This window comes from Hesperophylax consimilis, chromosome 21 (assembly GCF_061612785.1).
Source record: "Hesperophylax consimilis isolate HC1 chromosome 21, BYU_Hcon_1.0, whole genome shotgun sequence".
Classification (NCBI taxonomy): Eukaryota; Metazoa; Arthropoda; class Insecta; order Trichoptera; family Limnephilidae; genus Hesperophylax; species Hesperophylax consimilis.
Genome location: NC_142856.1, coordinates 2,742,845 through 2,766,931, shown reverse-complemented (window position 1 = coordinate 2,766,931; position 24,087 = coordinate 2,742,845). Strand labels below are relative to the sequence as shown.

The following is a 24,087-nucleotide window of genomic DNA, read 5'->3' as shown; positions in this document are numbered from 1 at the left end:
ACGTGAATTTCATGTAAGTACTAATATTACACACGGACATAATTACACATGTACGCATAGAGAAAATTACACCTACTGGAATTACTCACGTCACAAACATCCGTTTTTAGGTTTAAATTTTAGAGTTGTGGTGTGTGCTAAATAAATTTCATAGGTTCTGTTTTTTTTTACTGTTTTGATTCAAGTACGTACGATTTAAGTAAATGACATTCCGTAAGTCTGTAATTATAGTAATTATAGAATATTGGTTAGATTAACCACTAAAACAGTGTTCGATTGTGGTTAGAAAAATTATTATTTTTTAGTTTATTATTTGACAGAGTAGATACCTACTTGTCTTCGACATAATTAAATATAATTTGGCGTAAAACCTGTTGGCAATCTTATGAACGAAACGAAACAAAGAATATTAGTGCTACAAGGAAAGTTATTTACGGTTCACGGCCATTGAAATTATACCTTTTCTTCCCAACAATTATAATATATGTGCGTAATATATTACTTAGTAAATGTGGTGAATGCCAAGGTTTCCTTTCAAGGAACTACTGCAGAATACTACAAAAAACTAACATTTTAATATGTGCAAATTAAAAGATTTAGTTGATATTTAATTGACCAGACATTCATAAAAGTGAATTAGCAAGAACTACTTTTCAAACAAATTATACGTGGTTATTAGTTATTGTTATTAATAATGGAACCTAAATAATAAAATTACTTATGAGAGAGGTCGTATCAAACTGTTATTTCTTGTGTTTAATCACATTTATTTTCTATAAACCAACTAGTTGTACCCGCCACGTGTTGCTGTGCCTCAGTCTGTATGTGCAGATAGAGAAACAATAGCGCGTGTTGCTTTTAGGTCCAACAAATGGCGCCGTTTTTCAAAAAATTCTTGTTTTCCATCAGTTTTTCAAGCATGTTTTTACCTGAAATATCCGGAATTGAACCCGCACCTGCTGATGTCCGATCAGGTGCTCTGGAACACTGAGCTACGTAGGCTTATTTCCAATAACCAAATAATTCAATATATACTAGTACTTCAATCAACAATTACTGCTTATTATATTTTGCATTTATTTTGACTCCGGAGATATTTTTAATTTGTATGGATATTTCAGGCGAATAATTATTGCTTACAATAATTTGTCATCTTTTGGGCTATGCATAAAAAACCTTGTCTTATAAACATTCACCCCGCGGCTTCAAATTGTTCTCGAATTGCTCCGTCCGGGGCTTTTTAGGTCCACGACTTCGCTTCGCTCACTCAATTAGAAAATGGATAAAAAAATGAGTTTGTTAGGTTAGATGAGCTGAATTTTCGTTTTTTGTGTTAGCTAAGTTCTAAGATTTCGTAATTCTTTTACAAGAAATTTGTCATAAGTGTTCGGGCTATAAATATGTACCTGTATAGTGAGTTAATATATAAAGAAAGAAAGAACATAAAATGGCTTTTTATCACAGACATAGGAATTAATAGACGAGAAGATAATGGCGAGGGGTAAAATCAACTGTTGAAGAACGAAGGGAGTAAGGCTGACTGTGATTCGTCAATAAATCAATCTGACAGTAAATAGGCATCTCGCATTATAATATCACCATTTACTTCTTAAAAGTAAAATCTGCTTTTGAATGAATAGACATTTTTACATGGGAGCGCAAATTACTCGCCACGTTATGAACAAATTTGCGAAGTCTAAATTCGGCAAAAAAATTCGGTTCTATTTTCAGAGTCGAATATTTCGTTTAAGTATTTAGTTAAGACACTTTTATAAATGTTCATAATTTACTTCCCAGCAACCAACCAGCTTTGTGTTTCGCGTCCAGACGTTTCTCGATGTGATAGTATGTGTTTCTAAAACTGATCTATATTATACGATGTGAATATGCTTAAAATAAAGTAAAATAATGCTTATATATGGAATGTAATACGACAATTGGGTTTATTCTCTTTTTCAAATCTATTTTTACAAGTTTTCATAGTACAAGTCAACATTTTGCCGTGTTATTTCGTAAAATGAACCGATGATGCCTCGACCATAGTTCGCACAAGAATGATGACGTCACGTTTTCAAATTTCACTTGAGGCCATACGCGAGCACAGCCGGCTCCAATGGAACCGGTATGGGGAGTGGGGATAATACGCTTTTAATCACTTAGGGCAGGTCTACTAATATTCATATGTCTATGCTTTTTATTAATTTATTTTTTTCGCCATAAACATATGTTATTCGCAATAATGTTGTTTTATATATTATTCGCCGGTTTTTGTGCAGTAAAATAATAATACAATATTTGTTTTGCAAAAAAATAACATCTATAAAGTTGAATAAGAATCTTTGAAGTTTGAATGTAATAAAATAAATATAATGTAATCTCCCATAATAAAAAAGCAATAAATTTATCGTATCATTCGAATACATTACGTTTAGATCATTTTATTCCTCATTTTCGGGATGGAAGTTCACACAAAACTATTTTATTTTATTTTTAAATAAAGTTTTTACGACCTTTCAACCGCCATTTCTAGACCCATTATATTATGCAATAATAAAATAATTTCCTTAAAGCAATGCACTACGTCGTAAAAAAAATTGAATCGGGCCGCTAACAATAACATTCCTTATGTAGATGGCAATAAGGTTTAAATTCCCGCTTAAGAGGAAGCTACAAGCCAAAAATATGTATATTATTGGTATACCTTATATTGTAGGTAATAGGCATTAAAATCGCTTGTCAAACGGATTCTAGAAACGTTCGATTTCAAGCAAAAAACTGGTTTTTATTTATTTTGTAAATAATTTTAAAAGAAAGCAAAAAAGTTAATCAAGTGAAACTGTCACAGATAATCTTAGCTATAATACTTTATTTTTTAAAGTTGTTTCCGTTATGTGTTCATACATTTCTAATGAAAAAAAAAAGTAAATTTAATAGTTTACATTTATATTTTTTATTGAGTATTTTTTAAATTTTATTTGTATTCTCAAGCGAAACGATAGGAAAACCTTTAATTTATCTAAACATATTTTTTGGTAATCATAATTTACACCAATTCGTTATAAAGATTAATCATAATAGTTAATAATTAATCAATTTAGCATTAAGCTTCGTCTTAACACCAGTCGCCTGTTTTGATTTATGCAAGAAAAAATCAAGGCCAAAAAGTTTCTTTAATTTTATTTTGCGAAGTTCAGGCACAAATATTTAAATGTTTTTCGATCATTTTCTAAAGAACTTAATTTGCCACATTACACAATGAAACCTCCATCGAAAAGGGGTTCGTAAGTAGGAGATTTTGAACTTTAAAGCAATTTTTGTAGGCCTGATACTTAATTTTTTTTTCTGGGCTTATAAAAAGACTTTCAAAGGCCAAGATGTGTTCTACTCGCAGTATTTAATTAAAGCTTCAAAAAAATTTCTAAGCGATCAAATTTTCAAACCAAAACACCATGATTTGCATCACTACTTAGTGCTTCGCGTTAATGGATTTTAACGATGTCCTCTATTTTTAAATTACTATAGACAAACCCCTCACATGTTTTCTATAATGAAATAAGGGAAACTATGAACTCATGATCTTAGAATAAGGAAAGGTTAACAGACTCCCAACTGCTTCCTACTCTCCTGAGCCAATGGGCCTATGGGAAAATAAATAAATTGGGGAATGTTTTGAGACTGAAAAAAGTTAAAGGAAGAAAAATAGATGGGTAAGAGGAAGTTTGGGAAGTACCTGGAGATCTGGTCAGCAAACATGGCTAAAGCCATTTCAAGCAACGTTCCGATTATGAGTGGTGGTTCTTCACCAGGGTGAAACTGAGACTATCTATCTTGAACGTGCCACAAATAAACCATAACCCGATGAATTCACCTATATTTCCAGAAAATAGATAAAACATACTTACCTTTACGAGAGGGGAAATAAAAAATATATATATTCCACTAACAATGGAAAAACAACTGGAATGTCATTAAACGCAATGAACAATGTACCGATTGGAAAACTACAAAGTATGGACAATACTAATGAAGCATAAAACTATTTAATAGAACTCATTCAGCATAACATTCCCTCTAATATACTATAAAAAAATCGCACATAAAAATGTACACATTAACCCATGGAATGTTATAAACTGCATACGAAAAAAAGATGAGTTACATAAGAAACTAAAAAAATCATAATATTTACACATGTTAAAAGTTAAGATAATACAAAATAAATAGAAACATTTGCAAACAAGTTATTACAGATACAAAAGAAACCTAATATAAGAAAAAAAATGTGGATTATAAACAAAATCCTTGAAAATGTGGCAAATAATAAATTAAATAACCAGTTCTAAATCTACCAATGTTACATCAATTGATGAGCTGAATATAAACAATGTCTCCAGGATATACGCTGATAATGCTGACCAAATTCTTGAATACATCAATAATTTATTCCTAAATATAGGATTTAATTTAGCAAAGCAAACTAAGCAATGTGATGAAGCAATACAAATAACCGAACTTCCTGAGCAGATAATGAAGCTCGAGTTTAAACAAATCACAACTGAAAAAAAACACAATTTCTTCTATAAAATCAAATGTATCTTCAGGGGAGGACTTAATGAAATCCTTTTTTTAAACTTTCAAAAACTGGTATTTTAAATACAACTCTAAATTTACCAAAAAGTTTTATGATGGAGCGTACACAGAGAGTTTAAATTAACAAGAGAAAAAGCAAACCTCTCCTAATCAACCATGGTGTACCGCAAGGAAGCGTACTAGGACCGATATTATTTATAATATATATCAATGATATCTGTAACCTAGAAACGAGGGGAAAAATCATTAGTTTTGCTGACGATACGTAATTTTATTTAAAGAAAGAGATTGGATAAATACCTAGAAGAAGCGAAACATGGACTTGGTCTCTAAGCAAAATGTCTGATATTTTCTAAAACAGTCAGAGGATGACTTCATTCTCAAATTACATACATGCCAAGGAATCTATCAATATAATCGAGCTTTATCGTGCATCTGTCCCACTACAACACATTCTAAAAGCATCAAATATCTTGGAATCGAAATAAATCAAAATTTCTGATGGAACTCACACATAGACATAATTACACAAAAAACTCATCTGGTACATATTCTTCTTTAGAAACATCCGTAATATCCTCAACATAAACGATATTATTATTTTTAGTACTTATTTAAGTACTTAGATAGAAAAAATATATAATAGCATTGATAATATTATATTCTTTTTTTATTTTGTATCTTCCAAAGGGCTATTTTATACTTAAGAGAGATAAAGATCTAAAGTCACTTTTTATTTCAAGTTTAAAAATGGTTATTTTTGTTCCTAATACTTGATCTTCATTGTTGTTATTATTTAAATTTACGAATCTTTTGCGCGGTTGTATTTCGATTACTGTATAATAATGACTAGCCATTTAATAAATAAAGATTCGAAATTTTAAAATTGGAAATTCATATGTCATAGGCATATATTTTTGTCTAGTAATTTGTAATTTCTATCACCTAAGAAATTCTAAAAAAAAAGTACTATAGGATTCATATGTCTTATACTGATTTATAAATATGGAAATTCTAACTATACAATTGTAAATGTTCTCCAAAATGCCCTGGAAAGAATCTCAGACTTGTGGTGTCCCGAAAGAAACCATTCATCTGTTCTGAATGCAATTACTAATGTTATCCAAATTGACTCTGGTAATAAATTACATCTTTGCGATTCTTTCAAGGATAAAGAAACCATCCTGTCACTTCGAATGCAATCAACAATTTGTTTTGACAGCATCGCCAATCCATTGTAAGAATATTATGAACTAAATACACAATTTGGCTGTCCTGAAACGGGAATCCTTCCCAGTTGGACAGACAAGGGTTCATTTTGTTTTGTTTTGTTTGTAATTTATATATATATAAAATAAATAAATAAACAAATAATAAAGTGTACTACGCTTTGTGTCAATCATCAATAGAGTACGGAATAACTGGTTGGGGGTCTGCCAAGCACTCACACAGAGCGGCTCACCATAGCCCATAAAACTTTACTAAAGATAATTCTAAAAGTTCCGGTTAGAACTCCGACAGTAGACATATTTAAATACTTCCAAGTCTACAATGTACAAAAATCTTTATTCAAAAAATATTTTATTTAAAATTTAAAAAAATATATATCTAAATACTTCATTGCTCAACATAAATACTAAACCAGAGCAATAAGCCAAAACATACTGGTTACTCCAAGTTTGAATACATCTTTTGGACAGAGAAATATTAAATTCTATGCTACGAAATTATACAATGCTCTACCAAATCAAAAAAAAAATAACAAATGAATATATTTAAAACAAAAGTAAAAACATGGCTTAGGACAGGTTGTTTCGGAGAACTTGAACAATACATCAAATTTTAACGTTCATTTACGGGTTCTATGAAAGTCCTATTCAAATTCTGTTATTATATCATTATAGGCTAGTTGCTTGACAGAACTGAAATAAAAACAGAACGTAAAAATATCTTTCACAGAACTTTAAAATTAACTTTGAAATTTGAAGAATTGTTCAAGTTCTCCGAAACAACCCGTCCTAAGAGATCAAAGTGATATTCAACTTTCAAACATTATGAAGACGATATAAAGACAACTTGAAACTAAATACAAAAGTTTAAAACTACAGGCTGCCTCAGAACAGGAAACCCTAGTGAGAAGGAATGTGAAAAAAATTGAATCCATACTTATAATATACTTTATACCTACATCATGTAAAAACTTTGCAATTGCAACTAATAAAAAATGTTCATATTTGAAAGAGAAATTATAATTAATACACACAACAGCCTTAATAAAAACGCTGTGAAAATTTGATTCAATTGATAAACTACTGTTTATGTGAAAACATTACTTATATAGAAACGGACATATCAAAAATAAAAAAAAATATAAACTGTTCATAGTACATTGTTTACACAACCAAAGAGAGTTGTTTAACTGTTATATAAACTTGAAATTTCTCATTGATTTTCGGAATATTACCGAGGCATTTTAAATGTGCCATATATTTCTTCTTTTTGTCGTGATGTCATAAAAATAAAAACCATTTTTAGGAAGTAGTTTAAATTAAATCTTATATTTTTGTATTTGACATATATTTTGATATTTATAAATTGGAATATTTTAATTTCAAACATGAAAAAAATTGAAAAAAAACACATATTTTTACTCTGAATGTCGAAAAATTATAGAGAATGCGAAATTTTTAAAATACATTCCTTTTATTTAGGGAATCTACAAGAAAACTGTACATCACCTTTTATCTCGTTTATACAATAAAAAATGATAAAAATATATTTTAATAGTTCACAGAGAATAACGACAGCCATAAATGAGATTTTGAATTCATTGTTAGCGCAGTATAATTTTTATAATTATTTATTAGCGGTGGGACTTGATAGACTTGAAAAAGTTGTGAGGTTGAATTATCTGATGCTTTTTAAATTATATATATTTTTATGTTAAATAGAATTCTTAAATTAATAAATATGTAAATAAGTTTTATCCATTTACAATATTGGCAATTTGAGTTTTACGTCAGTTTTAATTTTGACAATGTCACACTTGCGGCGCACAAGGAAATTATATTGTTCAATCTTGTTCTAGTTGCCAGCAAAATCCTCCCCGGAACTGCTGGAGAATTCACCGTCGGAGTGGTGCTTTACACCATCTGCATCACCACCATGCTGTGGTCCGTCACCTCCCGCCTCATATCCTCCGGGAAGAACTGGTCCTGGACTGACCTCGTCCCTTGCATCGGTGGCTACATTTTCGCCATCTCGGACACTTTCATCGCATATGATAAGTTTATTTCTCCCGTTGCCAATGCACAAGTAAGTATTTTTAAGTGATACACCAATAAAGCAAATTACGATTGGGGATATTGAAAATAATTATTACTTGCATATTTTACTTTTATAACCATGGATGAACAAAAATTATATCGTTACTGTAGGACAGATTGGTTTTGTTAGATACGTGCTTATCTGATAATAGAGCAGTTTTATGGTAAAAGATTTGAAGAACTAAAAAACAAGTAACAGAATAAATACTTGGATTATTATTAGAAGTCAATCCCCATGAAATCTAGGATTGAAGTAAATCTTGTCATACTTCATAATCAACATTTTTTAGCTCTTTACTTAGTCGGGTCAAAGATCCATTGCTTCGTCTATTCGACCGCAAGAGTCTACAGATGCCTCCAGGCGTCTGCAGACCACTCTTTAGTCGGGTCGAAGATCCATTGCTTCGTCTCTTCAACTGCAGGGGTCTAGAGATGTCTCCAGGCGTCTCCAGACAACTCTTTAATCGGGTTGAAGATCCTTTACTTTGTCTCTTCAACCGCAGGAGTCTACTAACACTCATCCACATTGAAAAATCTCCTAATAAAAGATACATGACGCCAGCGGGACTCGAACCCGAGTCGAGATTTTTCAATGTGGATGAGTGTTTCAGGCGAATAATTATTGCTTGTAAAATAATTGTTACCCTTTGTGCTATGCATAAAAAAACCTTGTCTTAAAACATTAGTTTACCAAAAAAATAATAATTAATATTTGACAAGTTCAAGTATTTCACCTAAAAATGTAGACAATTTGTCTCGACGCCATCTAGTGAGAGAGTTAGCACTTACAATGCCTTTCTCACAGTGGCGGTTCTTCACAAGGGGACCGTGGGGACAGTCCCCACTACAGATATTCCAGAAATTTACCAAGAAAAAAAATGACAATTCTTTCAGTTCGCAAAAAATAATGAATGCATTCTTTACATGAAAGTAATTAACAGTTGCAGAAATTTCAACTAAAAATTCATTAGGGTAATTTTTAAGCTCGAAATTTGAAAAGTTTCTTCCGACGAACGTGCGACTAGCCTCCTTCATTCCTTGCAGCATACTAATTACTAATATTACTAATACCAACGCGACCGGCGAGCCCGAACGAGCGGATTCGGGACTAGCGTCCAGTTATGCGCAGAACGTTCTGCGCAGTTGGGGGACAACCCCAGCGATTTATTCCTACTAAAATGATTCTTCTACTTGGACTGAATACTCTTGTATGAGATTTTAAGAATTTGCGCATGCGTATTTGAATCTTCTAACGAAATCGCAGGGAACAGACTTGAAAATCCCCTTGTGATCGTTTGTTTTAGTTCTAATTATTGAAGTAGGTCAGTTAGGTCAGTTATGCACGGGTCAGAATATGCGTTAGTCGTGTTATAATCGTTTGTGACGTTTAAGTAAAATAATAGTATTGATATCGATTGATCGGATCATTTCTTATTTCTATAGCGCCGTTCTCGTGGTAAAAGCGCTTTAATCTGAAGTATCTTTTTTTTTTTTTTTTTTTTTATTTCATATATATCCCGTTAAACTACAGTTAAGTAGTTTGTCAAACAGGATTTTTATTACAACTTTTTACAGATTACAACTTAGACCTTAATTTATACAATAACAATAAACTTACACATTAAATCGCCTAATACAAATTATTTCTACCTAGTAGCCACGTTTTCAGCAAATATCTGACTCTATTTGGAAATTCGCATTTCTTAATATTACCAGGTAGCATATTATATATTTTAGGCACATTATACTCAAGGGTTCGCTGTCCGTATTTATTATTATGTTTAGGTACAAGCATGCCTTCATTCTTTGTGAACCTAGTATTGTGCCCATGTTCAACTTTCCTCTTATACTCAGAGTCAGATATGTGCTGAATTAATATTTTATACCACAATAAGGCCTGCACCGGCAAAACTGTTAAATTTTGATACAAAAGTGAAATGTTTCGTCTTTGCGAAAAAATATTTTTTTTAACTAGTAATTTAACGATAGAATTTTGTATTGATTGTGCGTAATTTAAATTTGTTTTGCAAGAATGTCCCCAAGTGGTTATTCCATATCTTAAAGTTGATTCCGCGAGTGACATGTAAATAATTCTTAAGGTATTCACAGGAACGAAACACTTCAATTTGTATATTCTACCCACTATCGCCCGCAGCCGTTTACAAATTTTGTGTATTTGTATGTCCCATTTAAAGTAGCAATCAACAGTCACGCCCAAATAAACATATTCGTTTACTAGCTCAATCGTTTCGCATGAGCAGGGCTGCACAATATTTTGATGGATGCAGGTAAAGTTATGAGAAATTATTTCAGGCATGATGGAAACTTTTGCATGTGGAGATCTTATGTGCATGAGTTTAGTTTTTTTTGTATTTATAATTAATCCTACGTCATGACACCATTTAATCAGAGATATAAAGTCTTCTTGCATATATTTAATCGCAGTATATAATTTTTCATCCGATATGACCAGTGCCGTGTCGTCAGCATATACAAAGTGTTTAACATGTGAGAATAGTTTACTCATTATTGATACAAATATTATATAGAGGGTGGGTCCCAAAATTGACCCCTGCGGGACACCGGCGTACATTTTTTTTTTCCCACTCAGTTTTTCAAATATTTTTACACAGATATGTCTATTAGATAGATAATTTTTAAATAAATTTAGTAGATTTCCTCTGATTCCTATTGCTTCTAGAATATTTAATAATTTTTGCGGATTAATTGTGTCAAACGCCTTGGAATTATCGATAAATAATACTAAAACATGCATTTTTTTATTTAATTCATTATTTACATAATTCGAGAAATCCTGTAATAATATTTCAGTACTCTTTTTCTTTTGAAAGCCATATTGATTTTTGTCTATAATGGAAAATTTCTGTAAGTATTTGTTTAATTTTAAAGAAATATATTTTTCAAAGATTTTTTCAAGTGCAGGCAAGATACTGATAGGTCGATAGTTTCCTATCTCTGAGTGTACTCCACCTTTGTAAATAGGTCTAATTATAGCACACTTTAGATCATCAGGTATTTCTGCTTGAGTAATAAGTCTATTTACTAAGTGCGTAATAATTGGGGCTAAAATATTTATATGTTTTTTTATGTCGTGCATTCTTATACTATCCATTGCAGCAGATTTTGAGTTTTTAATTTTTTTAACAATATTTGTTATCTCCGTGATAGTTGCTTTAGGTAGGTACATACTGTGAGGTAATTCTACTGTATCAATATTAGATGCTTTAAAATCACACTTGTGCAACATATGACATATAGTATCTGAAAAATAATTCACATATTGGTTAGTTACACTTTCCACTGTCTGATCTTTTATCACATATCGCGAGATGACTTCATCACAATTGCTTTTAGTTTTTCTTCCTAAAATTTTATTTATCTCATCCCACGTTTTTTTAGTATTATTGAAACATGTTTTAAATTTATCTTTAAAAAAATATGATTTTTGTTTAGTAATTAGTTTGTTAACATTATTTCGAAAGGCCTTGTATTCATTTTCGTAATTTTTATTGGTTGGTGAATTCTTCCACCTTCGAAATAGCAAATCTCTTTTTTTAATTTTCTCTAAAATATCAGTAGTTATCCAATTTTTGATCCTGTTTGGTCTTTTATTCGGTTTTTTCAGGAATGATACTGTGCATCTTTCGTATAGGTTAATAAAATTGTTTTTAATTTTTTGATACAGTGTAATACTGTCTTGTTCATCAAGTAAGGAATTCCAATTTATTTTATGTATTTGGCTGTCTATACGTTTTTGGGACAAAACAATAATCTCCTTCGCAATGTTTAAAGGTTCCTTTTGCTCGTCATATTTAATATTAACTGCGACCATGTAATGATCTGCTATAGCAATCTCGCATACGCACGCTGATAACGCGTCCACTTGTTTATGCCCGTTATTGTACCTAACATAAATGTGATCGATGCATGAGCGTGTAACGCGTCCGTCTACAATTGCTTCTCTAGTCACGCCGTCTATACACTTGATTAAGTAATTGCTAGCTAGAATATTTTCATATGAGATTACAGCAGGATCTTGGTAATTCATCAAATTTAGATTAACATCCCCAAAGAACAAAACATTATCGAGAGGATCTATGAAACTTGTCAAAACAGATGTTATTTCCCCAATAAATGATTGTTTGCTAAGATTCGGCGGTCGATATATTGCTAAAATACTAATATTTTCTTTATTTGGAAGAGTAATTACACCAAATACATTTTCAAAATAAAACGATTCTAGTTGTTTTTGTTTGAATACAATATTATTCCGAACATATAGTAGAATGCCCCCACCTGACTTGTTAGTGCGGCAATAGTTATAGCATGTGTAGCCCGGTATCTCATATAAATCAATAAGGTCAGTTTGTATGGAAGTTTCGCATAGCATTAAAATGTCTACAAACTCCCAGCAACTATTTAAGTATACATGTAATACATCCCAATATTTACATATTGATCTAATATTAACTTGGATGCAAATTAAATCTCCTATCTCACTTTTACGTTTCATTTTTACCCATTGATTCAAATTGTTTGTTCTTATAAAGTCCACTTCACAGTCATCTTCTATATAATTATTTAAAGCCATAGTCGATGGTTGCCAAGTCCCTGGATAGTGCTGCTTGATAAGCTGGGCATTCCTTGTCTCCCGTCGGGTGGTCCGCGGCCTTACCGAACCTCGTGCATGTTGCACATACCGGCTTGGCTTCAGCGCTTGGGCACGATTCACGTCCGTGTCCTTCCTTGGCGCAGTGAGCGCATCTTGGTTTTTCCTTACAAAATTTGAATGAATGTCCAGTCATCTGGCAATTAGAGCACACAGTAAGCCCTATAAAATCTCGTACACGGCACACCGTCCAATCCACGAATACCCGTTCCTGTTCTACTAACAGATGACGTAGCTTAGCCGGAACCTCATACACTCGATGACAGGTTGAGCCAGATCGAGCGCCAGCCAAATGGCTGAGTCGGCAATTCGAAATCATCTCTCCAGTGTCCATTTGCTCCATGTTTGGAATTCCAGCTAAAGCGCTATTCAGGAAGCTCTCATCGGATAACTCTCTAGGTACATTGAAAAATATTACCTTGGGATGTCTTTTTGCTGGTAGTCGTGCGCTTAAAGTACTTGAATTCGTATTAGTGAGCGCAATTAATAATTTTTGTTGGTCTTCAACACTGGCAGTATGAATCGCTACTCCCTTATTTCGTATGTTTCTCATGCCGGTTACTCGGACACCTAAAGCTGAGGGCTTTAAAGTTTTTCTTACATTTTGTTTTGTTTCCTCGCTGTCTTTAATGCTATCCAGCTTAGGAAAAACGCATATAGTAGGCTTTGTAGGTCCTACTGCTTGTCCTGTACGAGTGATCGGCAATGGAGTCGCATCTTTAGTTTTTATTTTGGTGATGTCCGCAAATGACATGGTCGCCTCAGTAGCTTCAGCGACACGTCGCATCACAGGTCCTAGGTCCGCCTCTAGCTGCTGAATTTTCTCCGCGAGGTGACGGTTGCAGTCCTCAACCGAACGTTTTTCCGCCTGGGCCACTTTCAAACCAGCCTGGGCAGTAGTCAGATCAGCTCTCAGTTTTTCTCTGTCCAATGTAAGTTGTGATACAGCACCAATTACGTAGGTTACGTTTCTGGCAATTTTTAGTTGCTGCTCCTTGCTTACCTTACATTGCTTTTCAGCTAAAGTGTCCTGCAATTCCTCCAGCGCCATCTGGACATCGCTTAGAGCTTCTTTCCCAGATCTAAAGTATTCTTCAGAATTGTCCGAATCCTCGTCCGAAATATCACCTAGTTCTAGCCTGGGACTGCTGCAGCTGGTGCCCGGGATCTCGGCGGCGGCGGTTGTGGGAGAGTGCGGGGGGGCGCCGCCTCTCTTCTTCCTTCGGCGTACGTTATCGTCCGGTTGATCCATAGATGATGGAAGGTAATTCTGGAGTGGTCTTCTCTGCGTTATTGTTCACTTTGTAAACATATAACTATTATCCTCTACTAAGCACAAGTAGTGATGTATAAATTCCCGGGAATTTATTTCTGGGGAATATTCCCGGGAATATTCCCGGAAATATTCCCCTGGACGGGAAATTTTGGGAATTTTGATTTTAACAACATAATACCTCAAAAAGAATAACATTTATTAAATAAAAAATAAAATATACACACATGTGGTACATATAGAGCAGGATAGATCCATAAAAACTATTCCCATATATATAGAATAGGATCCATGAGAAAAATAACATAAAAACACCGATCAAAATTATTTTAAAGTGAGTAGTATCTCTATATAATTGTATACTGTACAGTATGAGTAGCCTATATATACTTTATGCTAGTAAACGGTACATATAAAAAATCAATCGTAAAACTGTAAAAATGACACAACTTCACAGATCGTTACTGTTCATCTGATGATACCGATTGGACACTGACACTATCAACTTCGCTTCCACTTTCACCTTCATATTCTTCTTCTTCATCCGACCCGGACAAAGTTGTTGCCGACTCAGGATTATCTACGTTTTCTTCTTCCTCAGTACCAGATAGGTTTGAAACGTTATGATGCGAAGCAATCTGCTCATCCGTGGAAGAAAGGGTTTTCTTGGGAGCAACTTGAGAGCCTCTTTCAGAGGAAAGAAGTTTCCAATTGTGTGCCACAAATGTTATTTTCCCTGCTCTTTGAGTTGTTAGACGATTCCTCCGTGTTGTATGAATGCGACTAAACGTGCTAAAAGATCTCTCAGTGGCTGCTGAAGTAATGGGAGCAGTGAATATTCTTATGGCAACCTGTGACAAATCAGAAAATCCGCACATCCCCTTCCACCAGGTCACTGGCGTGATTTTATCGACACACTTCCATAGGAATGCCTTGCTTCATGATTCTTCTTTAGCCCTATAATTGGCTAAATCAACAAGAACATTTGCACTATCAACAGTCTCCATATGACTCGCTACATGGTCAATGAATTCAAGTGCTTCAAGTTGCTGTGCGTGGCTTAGCAGATGTCCTTGGGAACCTGGATCTAGTAGGGCAGCAGCCAGATGTATTGGAGCAATAGCAAATTCTTTGCGCTGCGCCGCCTTTTCCAGTATTTGCTTCTCTTCGGCATGTGACAGTAGAGACGCTGGAAGAGTTTTACTTAGACTGCTCTCAATATCCTCAAAAGCATACAATGCTTTGTGTGTTAGTGGATGGTCTCCCTCTAGCTGTGTAATCCAGGAAACAATCGGTCGCAGAACATTGGCTAATGATGTCACTCTTGTCCAGTAAACATCATCGTCCGACAGGCTGTTCTTCATATCACGAGGTAAAGATGAGGCAGCTTCGTTTACTGCAAATATTTGCAGGCTTACTTTACATTTCATCATGCTGTCAAGGCAATTTAAATAACTGCCCCAGCGTGTTTTGACAGGAAGATGTAGAGTCGAATTCAATTTCTTTGCTGTATTTATTTCAGTTAGTAATGCGCTCAGTATTTGTGATTGACGGATGGTCTTAACGATACTAACAACCCCTTGAATGAAGACGTTTGCTGATTTGGTAGAAAGAATGTCATTCACCAATAGGTGCATTGTATGAGCTATGCACCCAAGGGGTACAATGTGCGGATATTCACTTTGTAAAAGCTTGCACGCTTTCTTCATATTGGCCGCATTGTCTCCTATCACAACAAAAAAATTATTGGGGCCAAACTTTTCCAAAATCTTTTTCATTTCCTGGCACAAATACTCGGATGTGTGTCGATTGTCTTTTGTATTGACGAAGTCAACAAAAATTTGTTTTGGAGTGTTCACCACAAAGTTCAGTATTCCTTCATTTCTTAAATTGCTCCACCCATCACACTGAAGAGCCAAATTTCTTGAGTCGGCTATTATGACACTGGTATTTGCTTGCATACGGTTATATTCCTTGTCTAAGTATGACATTAAAACGGCTTCCCTCGTTGGCAGCTTATTCGAAGGACGGAGACGGCTGAAGTATTACGGGATGTCGTCTTAGATAACTGCTAACACTCAATAAAGCATCCAAGAGAAGTGTAGAAACCATTTTATTAAAAATAAAATAAATTCCCCGTTTTCGGGAATTTATTTCAGGTCGGGGAATATTCCCCGGGGAATATTCCCGGGTCTACATCACTAAGCACAAGTTAATAATATTATAAACTTCACTCGGTACAGCCGCGAAAACAAACGTCAACTGTCAAAAACTACCGCAAACATAAACGTCAAAATTAACACAAAAAAAGGAATCTAAAAGTATGCTGAATTGACCGTGCCAGATTTCACTCGATGGGAAATGTTTTTTAACGTCTGGGTGGTCTCTTATTTACTAGATTAGAACTGACTTAAGTACTAAAACACTAACTTAAAGACCGGGTCCTTTGGACCGGGCCGAACTGTCACTTTCAAAAACACTAAACCATATAATTACGTTGATTTTAAGTTTTAATATTATGAAACTGATAAATTGGCGGAAAGCCCTTGACTTTCTACGTCGATTGAGCACTTATTTTCTTAATGAAAAACGCTATTTTGAATTTTAGAGTTGAGAATTGCACGGAGCAAGTGTTATTGTGGCCGGTTTTCGGTTAGAAATTATATATATGATATCTACGATTAACTTGTGTTATTTTTTATTAAACGTAATATTTATGAATATTTGGTGTTTCTGGTTAGGTGCGTGACTTATCTTCTTATCTAATAATATTTCAGTCAATTTTTTTAATGCATATTTAAAAAAGTTTCCCATTGAACATCTAAAAATAGCGGTCGAATATTACCCAATTTTCCTGATCCATCCCTGATTTATCTTAGACTTTAGACCTTAGAATTAGGCACAGTAAAAAACCTATTCGTGTATATATTTATATTGGATCTCGTACTCCCGTTTTCTGGCAATGAAATGTCAGTATCTACACATAAAAAATGACGGTCCCCACCACCGAAAATGTGCTCGAGCCGCCACTGCTTTCTCATATAAAATAAAGTTGGTTGTTTTCAGGTGAAAAAATGTAACAAGCAGTAATTGTTGAATGAAACACTAGTATATATTGAATCATTTCGCGGGTAAGAGATAAGCCGCCATAGCTCAGTGGTCAGAGCTGTCGACCGGAAATCGAAGGGACACGGGTTCGAGTCCCGTTGGCGTCATGTATCTTTTATCAGGAGATTTTTCAATGTGGATGAGTGTTTCAGGCGAATAATTATTGCTTGTAAAATAATTGTTCTCCACTTTTAGGCTCGTTTATCTACAAGGGTCTCCAAACGTCTGCAGGCGTCTTCAGGCATGTCGAGACATCTTCAGGCGTCCCTATCTTGTACTACTTCAATAACCTTAGTAGTCCATTGCAGCCCCATCGTCTCCTTACATAGCTTTTGCTTCTGGTGTTTCCAGCTTTGTTTTAAAGCGTCCCATTGAACGGCTTCCCTCTCGAATTGCCGCCATTGTTTATATCCATTCTGAGTACACATTCATTATTCTTCACTGTTCTATAATGACATTATGTGATACCGGATAACTCATCAAAATCACAATTCAACACACCTATAAAAAGTGCTATAAAGTTATGAAAAGTGATGAAACAAAAACTAGGTTAAATAGTTACATATGTCACCTAGTTTTTGTTTCATAGGTTACTTATGTAACTATGCTATAAAGTTATGAAAAGTGATTAAACAAAAACTAGGTTAAATAGGTTACATATGTAACTATTTATAACTTTATAGCACTTTTTATAGGTATGTTGAACTGTCATTTTGAGGAGTTATCATGGAATCGTGATATATTTTTTTTAAATGGCTAATTATGAACAATAATAATCAAAAAGAGTGATGCTCTTAATTATTTTTAAAATCATAATATTTTGATTTCATCACGACTATTATTGGAGTGAAACTATTTTTTTGTCCATATTAAATTGCTTCATTACCATTTTTGGTTTAATGTAATGCAAATAAAACTATTTTAAAGTGTGCATACAAAATATAAGTGAATGTTACTCTTTCTGATCACTTTAAAACTGGCAAAGTAATAAGTTATGTTACATGGTTTTTATTTATGTTTATTCAACTATTTGCAGCTATATATTGTGTACTTAGTTGATGGTTTTTCCTGTTAATTGAATAAGTTTGATAGCGATGTGTTAAATACTAACTTTAAAGTAGGTACACTTTAATGTGACCACATTTTCCTTACACACTTTATGAATAATTATATTGTTTACTTTCAGTTGATCATTATGACCACATATTACTTCTCGCAATTTGCTATTGCCCTAAGTGTGGTGGGATCCAGTTCAACGTACAAACAGGCACAAGAGAAGCTGCAAGAAGAGACTAAAAGTGAAGTCATTGTGAAGTCCGCTGATGAACTCTTCTCTGAAACTGCCAGAATTAAGACAAAAACACGCTCTTAAATAAGGAAATGGAGTCTACAATTTCAACAAACAGATGTACTATATTGTTATAATTTTACAAAATACAACAATAGTACATCTCATTTAACAATCACTCTATATTCTGTTTGCTGATCTTAAGATCGAACAGTTTTTTCTTAAATTTAATTATTCGATTCTCCATTTTCAGGCTGTCGGGAAGAAGGTTGTAAATGTTTAAACCCTAATGGCCTATGTTTCTCTTATCAGCCCTGACTGTATTAGTTTACAATTTATTATGTTGTCTTGTATAGTGTTTGTGTACTTGTGACAGTTTTATAAATGTTGTGTCCGAGTGTATAAGTCCATTTTGTATTTTGTAGATCAAAAGGCATATGTTATATTCATACAATTTTCAATAAGTTCATTTCATTAGGAAAATGTTAGGTATCTTGGAAAAAAATGACTTACACTATTTTATATATTTATTGTGTCTTTCGAAGATAAAACACAATTTTAAATTCGAAATTTGTTGCCAACCTTTTGGATCACAAAATATGCCCACATCGCATTTCTTATGTTCTTCCCTATTCTATGTTCTAAACCAAATTAGAATTGTTATCTTTGTCCAGATGGTACAAGCATGTGTTGAATAGAAAGGCTCAAATACATTATTATAGTCATAAGTGATTTCGTACACTTTATTTTGCCTTTTTGACTGCAAAATGATTTATTTGGTAGTTGTGAATTGGTACTGGCATTGGATAGCAATGTAAATGTATCGTTTATTTTTTTTTAGTACATATTATATCTTTTAGATTTAGATTATTTGAAATAAGGATACAAATAAGGCCTTTTTAAACCTATTTGTGAGTGTCATTTTATAATATTTCATGGACAGGAATGGTAGGCAAAAAGATTTCTTTTCAAATCTGGAATGCTGTTCCGGTTTGTTTTGATTGAATCTTGGAAGTGTTTATTTGATTATTCAAAATTATAGTCCCAAGACTTCGTTGTGATTGTCTATGTTTGTTATATAATCATAGATAAAATGATTTATAAATAATGTGACATGGTGTTGCCACATTAATATTTTGTGTATATTAATTTTTTTTATTGGAGGAAACACTGATATAAACAGAAAAAAACATTAATTGGAGAATTCGCGTGCATCCTAACTATTTCTCACAGATTAACATTATGTAGGATAATCAATCTAATTAATCTAAGCTAGAAATCCAAAAAAAACTAGTAATGTACTTAGATAAGTAATCATTTACCTACTGATAATTTTCATATTATGTCTTCTGATAATGTTTAATTTTAATTTGTTGTTATATCGTTGTGCCTAAATACTGTCATATAAATTTACTTTCGAAATACCATGATTTCATTATTCTTTTTATTTTCCATAATTGTATATCTTTATTAAATAATTAATCAATTTACCGAGTATAATCATTTAAGTTAACTAAAATAATTCATAAAATCAGTTTTCATTGCATTTGATTTTTTAATGTTTCTCTTGTATAAAAGCTGGCGCTTGTGTTTAGAAGAGTGGTTAATAATATTATCTTAAACTTAACGAGGTGTTTAAATTAAAACAGTTCATAATATAAATAGTTAAAATTGAAGTTCAAGGTTTGAATAAAATTGATCCTGTTATTTGTGCAGTGGTCATAAAAAAATTACGTTTGCATTTTGAATAAGTAGGTGGTTTAATTTTTTCTAATATTTTCTGCTATGCAATGGTGAATACATGTTTTAAATATTCGTAAATATGTTTGATAAACATAAAATGAAACTTAATTCTGTTTTTACATGGGGGATAAATTCCACCGAACATATGAAGATGGGAGAGAGGTTCTATTGTACGAAAATCACTTCGGGTGTTAAAAAATAATACCCATTAATGTTTATTCCTACATTGCACCAATTATTGGGTAGTTTACGCACAGGTGCGGAAAAAAATCTTGGATTCTAATAAGAACGGAGATTACCGTTCTTTTTTGACCATGTTATATTATCAAAATCGTGTAAAAACAGAATTTGATGTATGTATGAATTATTGTCAGTTAGAATGTGTAGATATTTTTGGTTTTCCTGTTGGAAGCCATTTTAATATTTGGATTGTGATGTTATGTGCTGAGATATTCATATGAATAAATCAGGGTTGCAAGTTGCAAATAATGTGTGATAAAAATGTGGTTCTAAAAACATTTTTTTATAGAAGCATGGTAAAGTTCTTTGCTAGCATGGAGCTACAATTATCTAGTGCGTACTAATATCGCTAACTTGTTCCACTATTAGAATGCGATAAACAATGCACATAGACTGGATTCGGTAGTTTTAGTCAGAGCGTTGGGAGAGTTGGAGGTGAAAAAACGGAACCTATATTTCTGCTTCATGTCTCATCTAAATATAAAACATCAATGTTTGCTAGTAGGTAAAATTGGTTAATGCATATTTAAATTTAATGCAATTATGAAGTACAGTGTGTAACCCAAAGTTTATAAGACCTATTTTCGAGACCTTACTGATTTCATTATCACTGTAAAGTATCTACTAACCTATTGTAATCATACAAGGTTATCAGTGTTGATAACCTATTCTTACTAACTATGAAAAAACAGTTTTGTACTTGAAATATATACACATTAGAAACTTATTTTTTTCTTGAAATTAGTTACCTATTTTTCAGATGGTAACAATTAATTTTTATCTCTATTGAGAACTGATTTGTGTAGGAATAGTTTGCCCTTGAATATCCCTTTAGTCTTATACCGAAAGTCGTTATTCTGGTTAAAGAATCCACAGAAATTACTGTAAAAGAGTATTTCGCCACCTCTGAGCAAACTTCTGATAAGTTTTATTCATCGAGTAGCGTATATTATCTGCTTCACCACTGTTTAGTAACGCTACCAATCAAGTATATGCCAGTGTTTACAGCCACGTTAATCCTGTGATAAACCAAATCGCCACTAAGTGTGACATGTTAACTAAGGCTTCAAATCCTTGCCTCAACTGCAAAGCCCGTATTTACCACGGCAGTTTTCAAACAAAAGTAGTTATTCAATATTTTACTGACAGGTGGTCAAGTACCCCCTGAGTGAAGTCATCTACAGAACTTTAACATGACAACATCATAGAATGTATTCATTTTTCACATAGACATCAAGGTATAGATTTCCTGGTTAGATGTCATAAATGTCGATATTTAAAAATTAATGCAACCTCGTCAGACCGACAGGTCTGGTGTTGAAAACTAGAAACCTCCAGCATATTTTACTAGACTCTCTTTTTATCTTGAATGTTCTCGAATGGTCTTCAGTGTTCTTGAATATCTTTCTAACACAAATCAATAATAATAAACCCCATATAGTGGCACAATATAGCCCACCAGCATGAATTAACATTGTATGTTCATACACTCGAGCGATGGCATATTTACAAAAAAAATGCCTTAAGGGGAACGAAACGGAACAACGAGAGAACACCACCAGAATAATGAAAGTCCTACCTTTGGTCCTGGTGTCTTCAATGTTCCCGCTTTCTGCCAGCACGTAAAAAAAACTCCACGGCGTATTGCATGTAATCCGGAATTGCAACCTAACAACCTGTTAACAGAGGCGTTGCAGAAATTGTACTGGAGGTACTTACCATCTCCTGGTGAAAAGGTTATAGGACGGGAAGGTAGGGTTTTAACTATTAAGAGATAACAACTGGCTATATGCCTGAACAGGGCGCTTGGTTTTGAATTTGGCCGCGCTCTTTCAAAAAATCATACCTCTGAATATTAATAAGGAATCATATAAACGGCTTATTGAGGTTTAAGGCCAATGAATCCACCTATATTTTGTCATTTATCCCATATTTGTAAGTTTTATAAATTTAAAAAAAAATCATAAAAAATTATTTGGAAAAACCGTCTACCTAAATTTGAAGCAATGGGCTGAAGGTCTAGAGCAGTCATACTCAACCTGCGGCCCGCGGGCCGCATGCGGCCCGCCGAGCCATTTTGTGCGGCCCTCAATACATTTAGTATCAGGAACATGATTTACAAAATCTGGCATTCTATATCACGTTAATTTGAGATTAATTGCGACTTTGACACTATGCCAATATGCGCGACTTTGACAATATGCGCGCAAATAATTTTGCTCGTGGCAACACATAAATTTTTGACAGTTCCAAAGTTAAATGGTTACCAGTGTTACTACCAATGAAGGCGATGTAAAAACCTCTCGAACTTATCTTTATATATCTATTTGATATAATATTTTTTGCGGCCGGAAATTTTAGAAAATGGAATTCCGTAGCTACTACCCCCCCCCCCCCCCCCACACCATGGATTTCGATTAATAAAAGGGGGAATCAAGCTCGCACCGTTGGCAACACTGACCAGTATAGTGTTGCGGCCCGCGTAGCTTTACAAACATATGAATGTGGCCCGCAGAAGAAAAAGGTTGAGTATCACTGGTCTAGAGCGATGAGATTGAGATTCAGCAGGTTCACGTTAAAAATACTAGCACTTTAGTTAAGTAAGAAATAATTAACTAAATAATTGCTTGTTTTTCCCTTAATTGATATTATTATTTATCAGTCTATATTCATCTCCACTGTATTTAGATTATGTTTCTTTATATATTGTTCCTACCATATACTTACTTATAGCATAATGATATTCTATTTTTCTTATAATTAGTGTAACTCTCTCACCAAGCACAAGAACCAGTTTCTTCATTGGTGAGATTACGAACATAAATATATTTTGTAATGTAAATATATTTTTTATGTACGTATATTATATCCTGTACCCACTTATATATATTAAATTTTTAAAAAAATGAATAAAAAAAACTAGTCGAACAAAAAAAAAAAAACAAAACCAAAGTTATTATCTAAAGTACTAACAAGTAAAAACAAGTGTTCAATTGTCTTAACGAATGACGTACACATTACTTGTTTAATAGTTTATAATTAGTGATATCAAATGTAACACACAGTATAAATTTGTATGCATGTTCCTTTGGCGAAGGGTAAATACAAGCAAATACCTCCAACTTCGACATTTTCCATACATTCTGATGGCAGTATGCTACACTAGTGCCACGAGTTGTGAGGCTCGGTTTACTGTCATATATTTTAATGGATTTTATGCATGATTATGCCATGCTACACTAGCGCCTCTAGCGGTAATACTGCCAATATTTTACTGTAGTTGGACGTATTAATAATATTCTAAGGTATTTGGCGTTATCCTTGCCATCCTCAAAGTCTTCTTCTTTTATTATTATTATCAAGCTGTGAGTTGATCCCCTAATAATAATCCCTCTCTTCCGGCATTACACTAAGTTAAATTTAAGTGATTTTTCATTAGTCACAGTGATTTAACGTGGGTATGATTTATGACAATGTTTTTGATAGATTTTAAAGTGTCCCATGTTCTCACTGTTTTGCTTTGCAAATAATTATAAAACCAAGCATTTGAAGAAATAACTTGAGTAAATAATAACACTACTTATGAGCTGTATCCATTATTTAACGTGACAATGTAAGTGTGCATTATGTATAACTCAAGTTTTATTAGTATTTAACAGGAAAAGTTTGTTTCTTGGACGTGTATACAATAAATTTTTTTTTATATGTTTAAATTCCCTGTCATTTTTAGGATTTTTTTATAACGTCTAAATATATCTACAAATTGTATCATATCAATTTAATAAAAAAATATTTGTACTCTTTATTATGTTATTTTTTGTTGCGTGTA

General features: G+C 33.2%; 1 protein-coding gene across 1 annotated transcript in view; it reads left to right on the top strand.

Annotated features, from left to right (window-relative positions):
• The window catches only part of LOC149413514 (lysoplasmalogenase TMEM86A-like), a 60,459-nt gene extending 36,404 nt beyond the window's left edge, over positions 1–24,055 (top strand). Inside the window, exons 4-5 of the mRNA XM_089644750.1 lie at positions 7,679–7,905; positions 18,174–24,055. Coding sequence (XP_089500876.1) covers positions 7,679–7,905; positions 18,174–18,359 — 413 coding nt within the window. The 3' untranslated portion in view covers positions 18,360–24,055. The remainder of the gene's footprint in view (positions 1–7,678; positions 7,906–18,173) is intronic.
• The last annotated feature ends 32 nt before the right edge of the window (positions 24,056–24,087 follow it).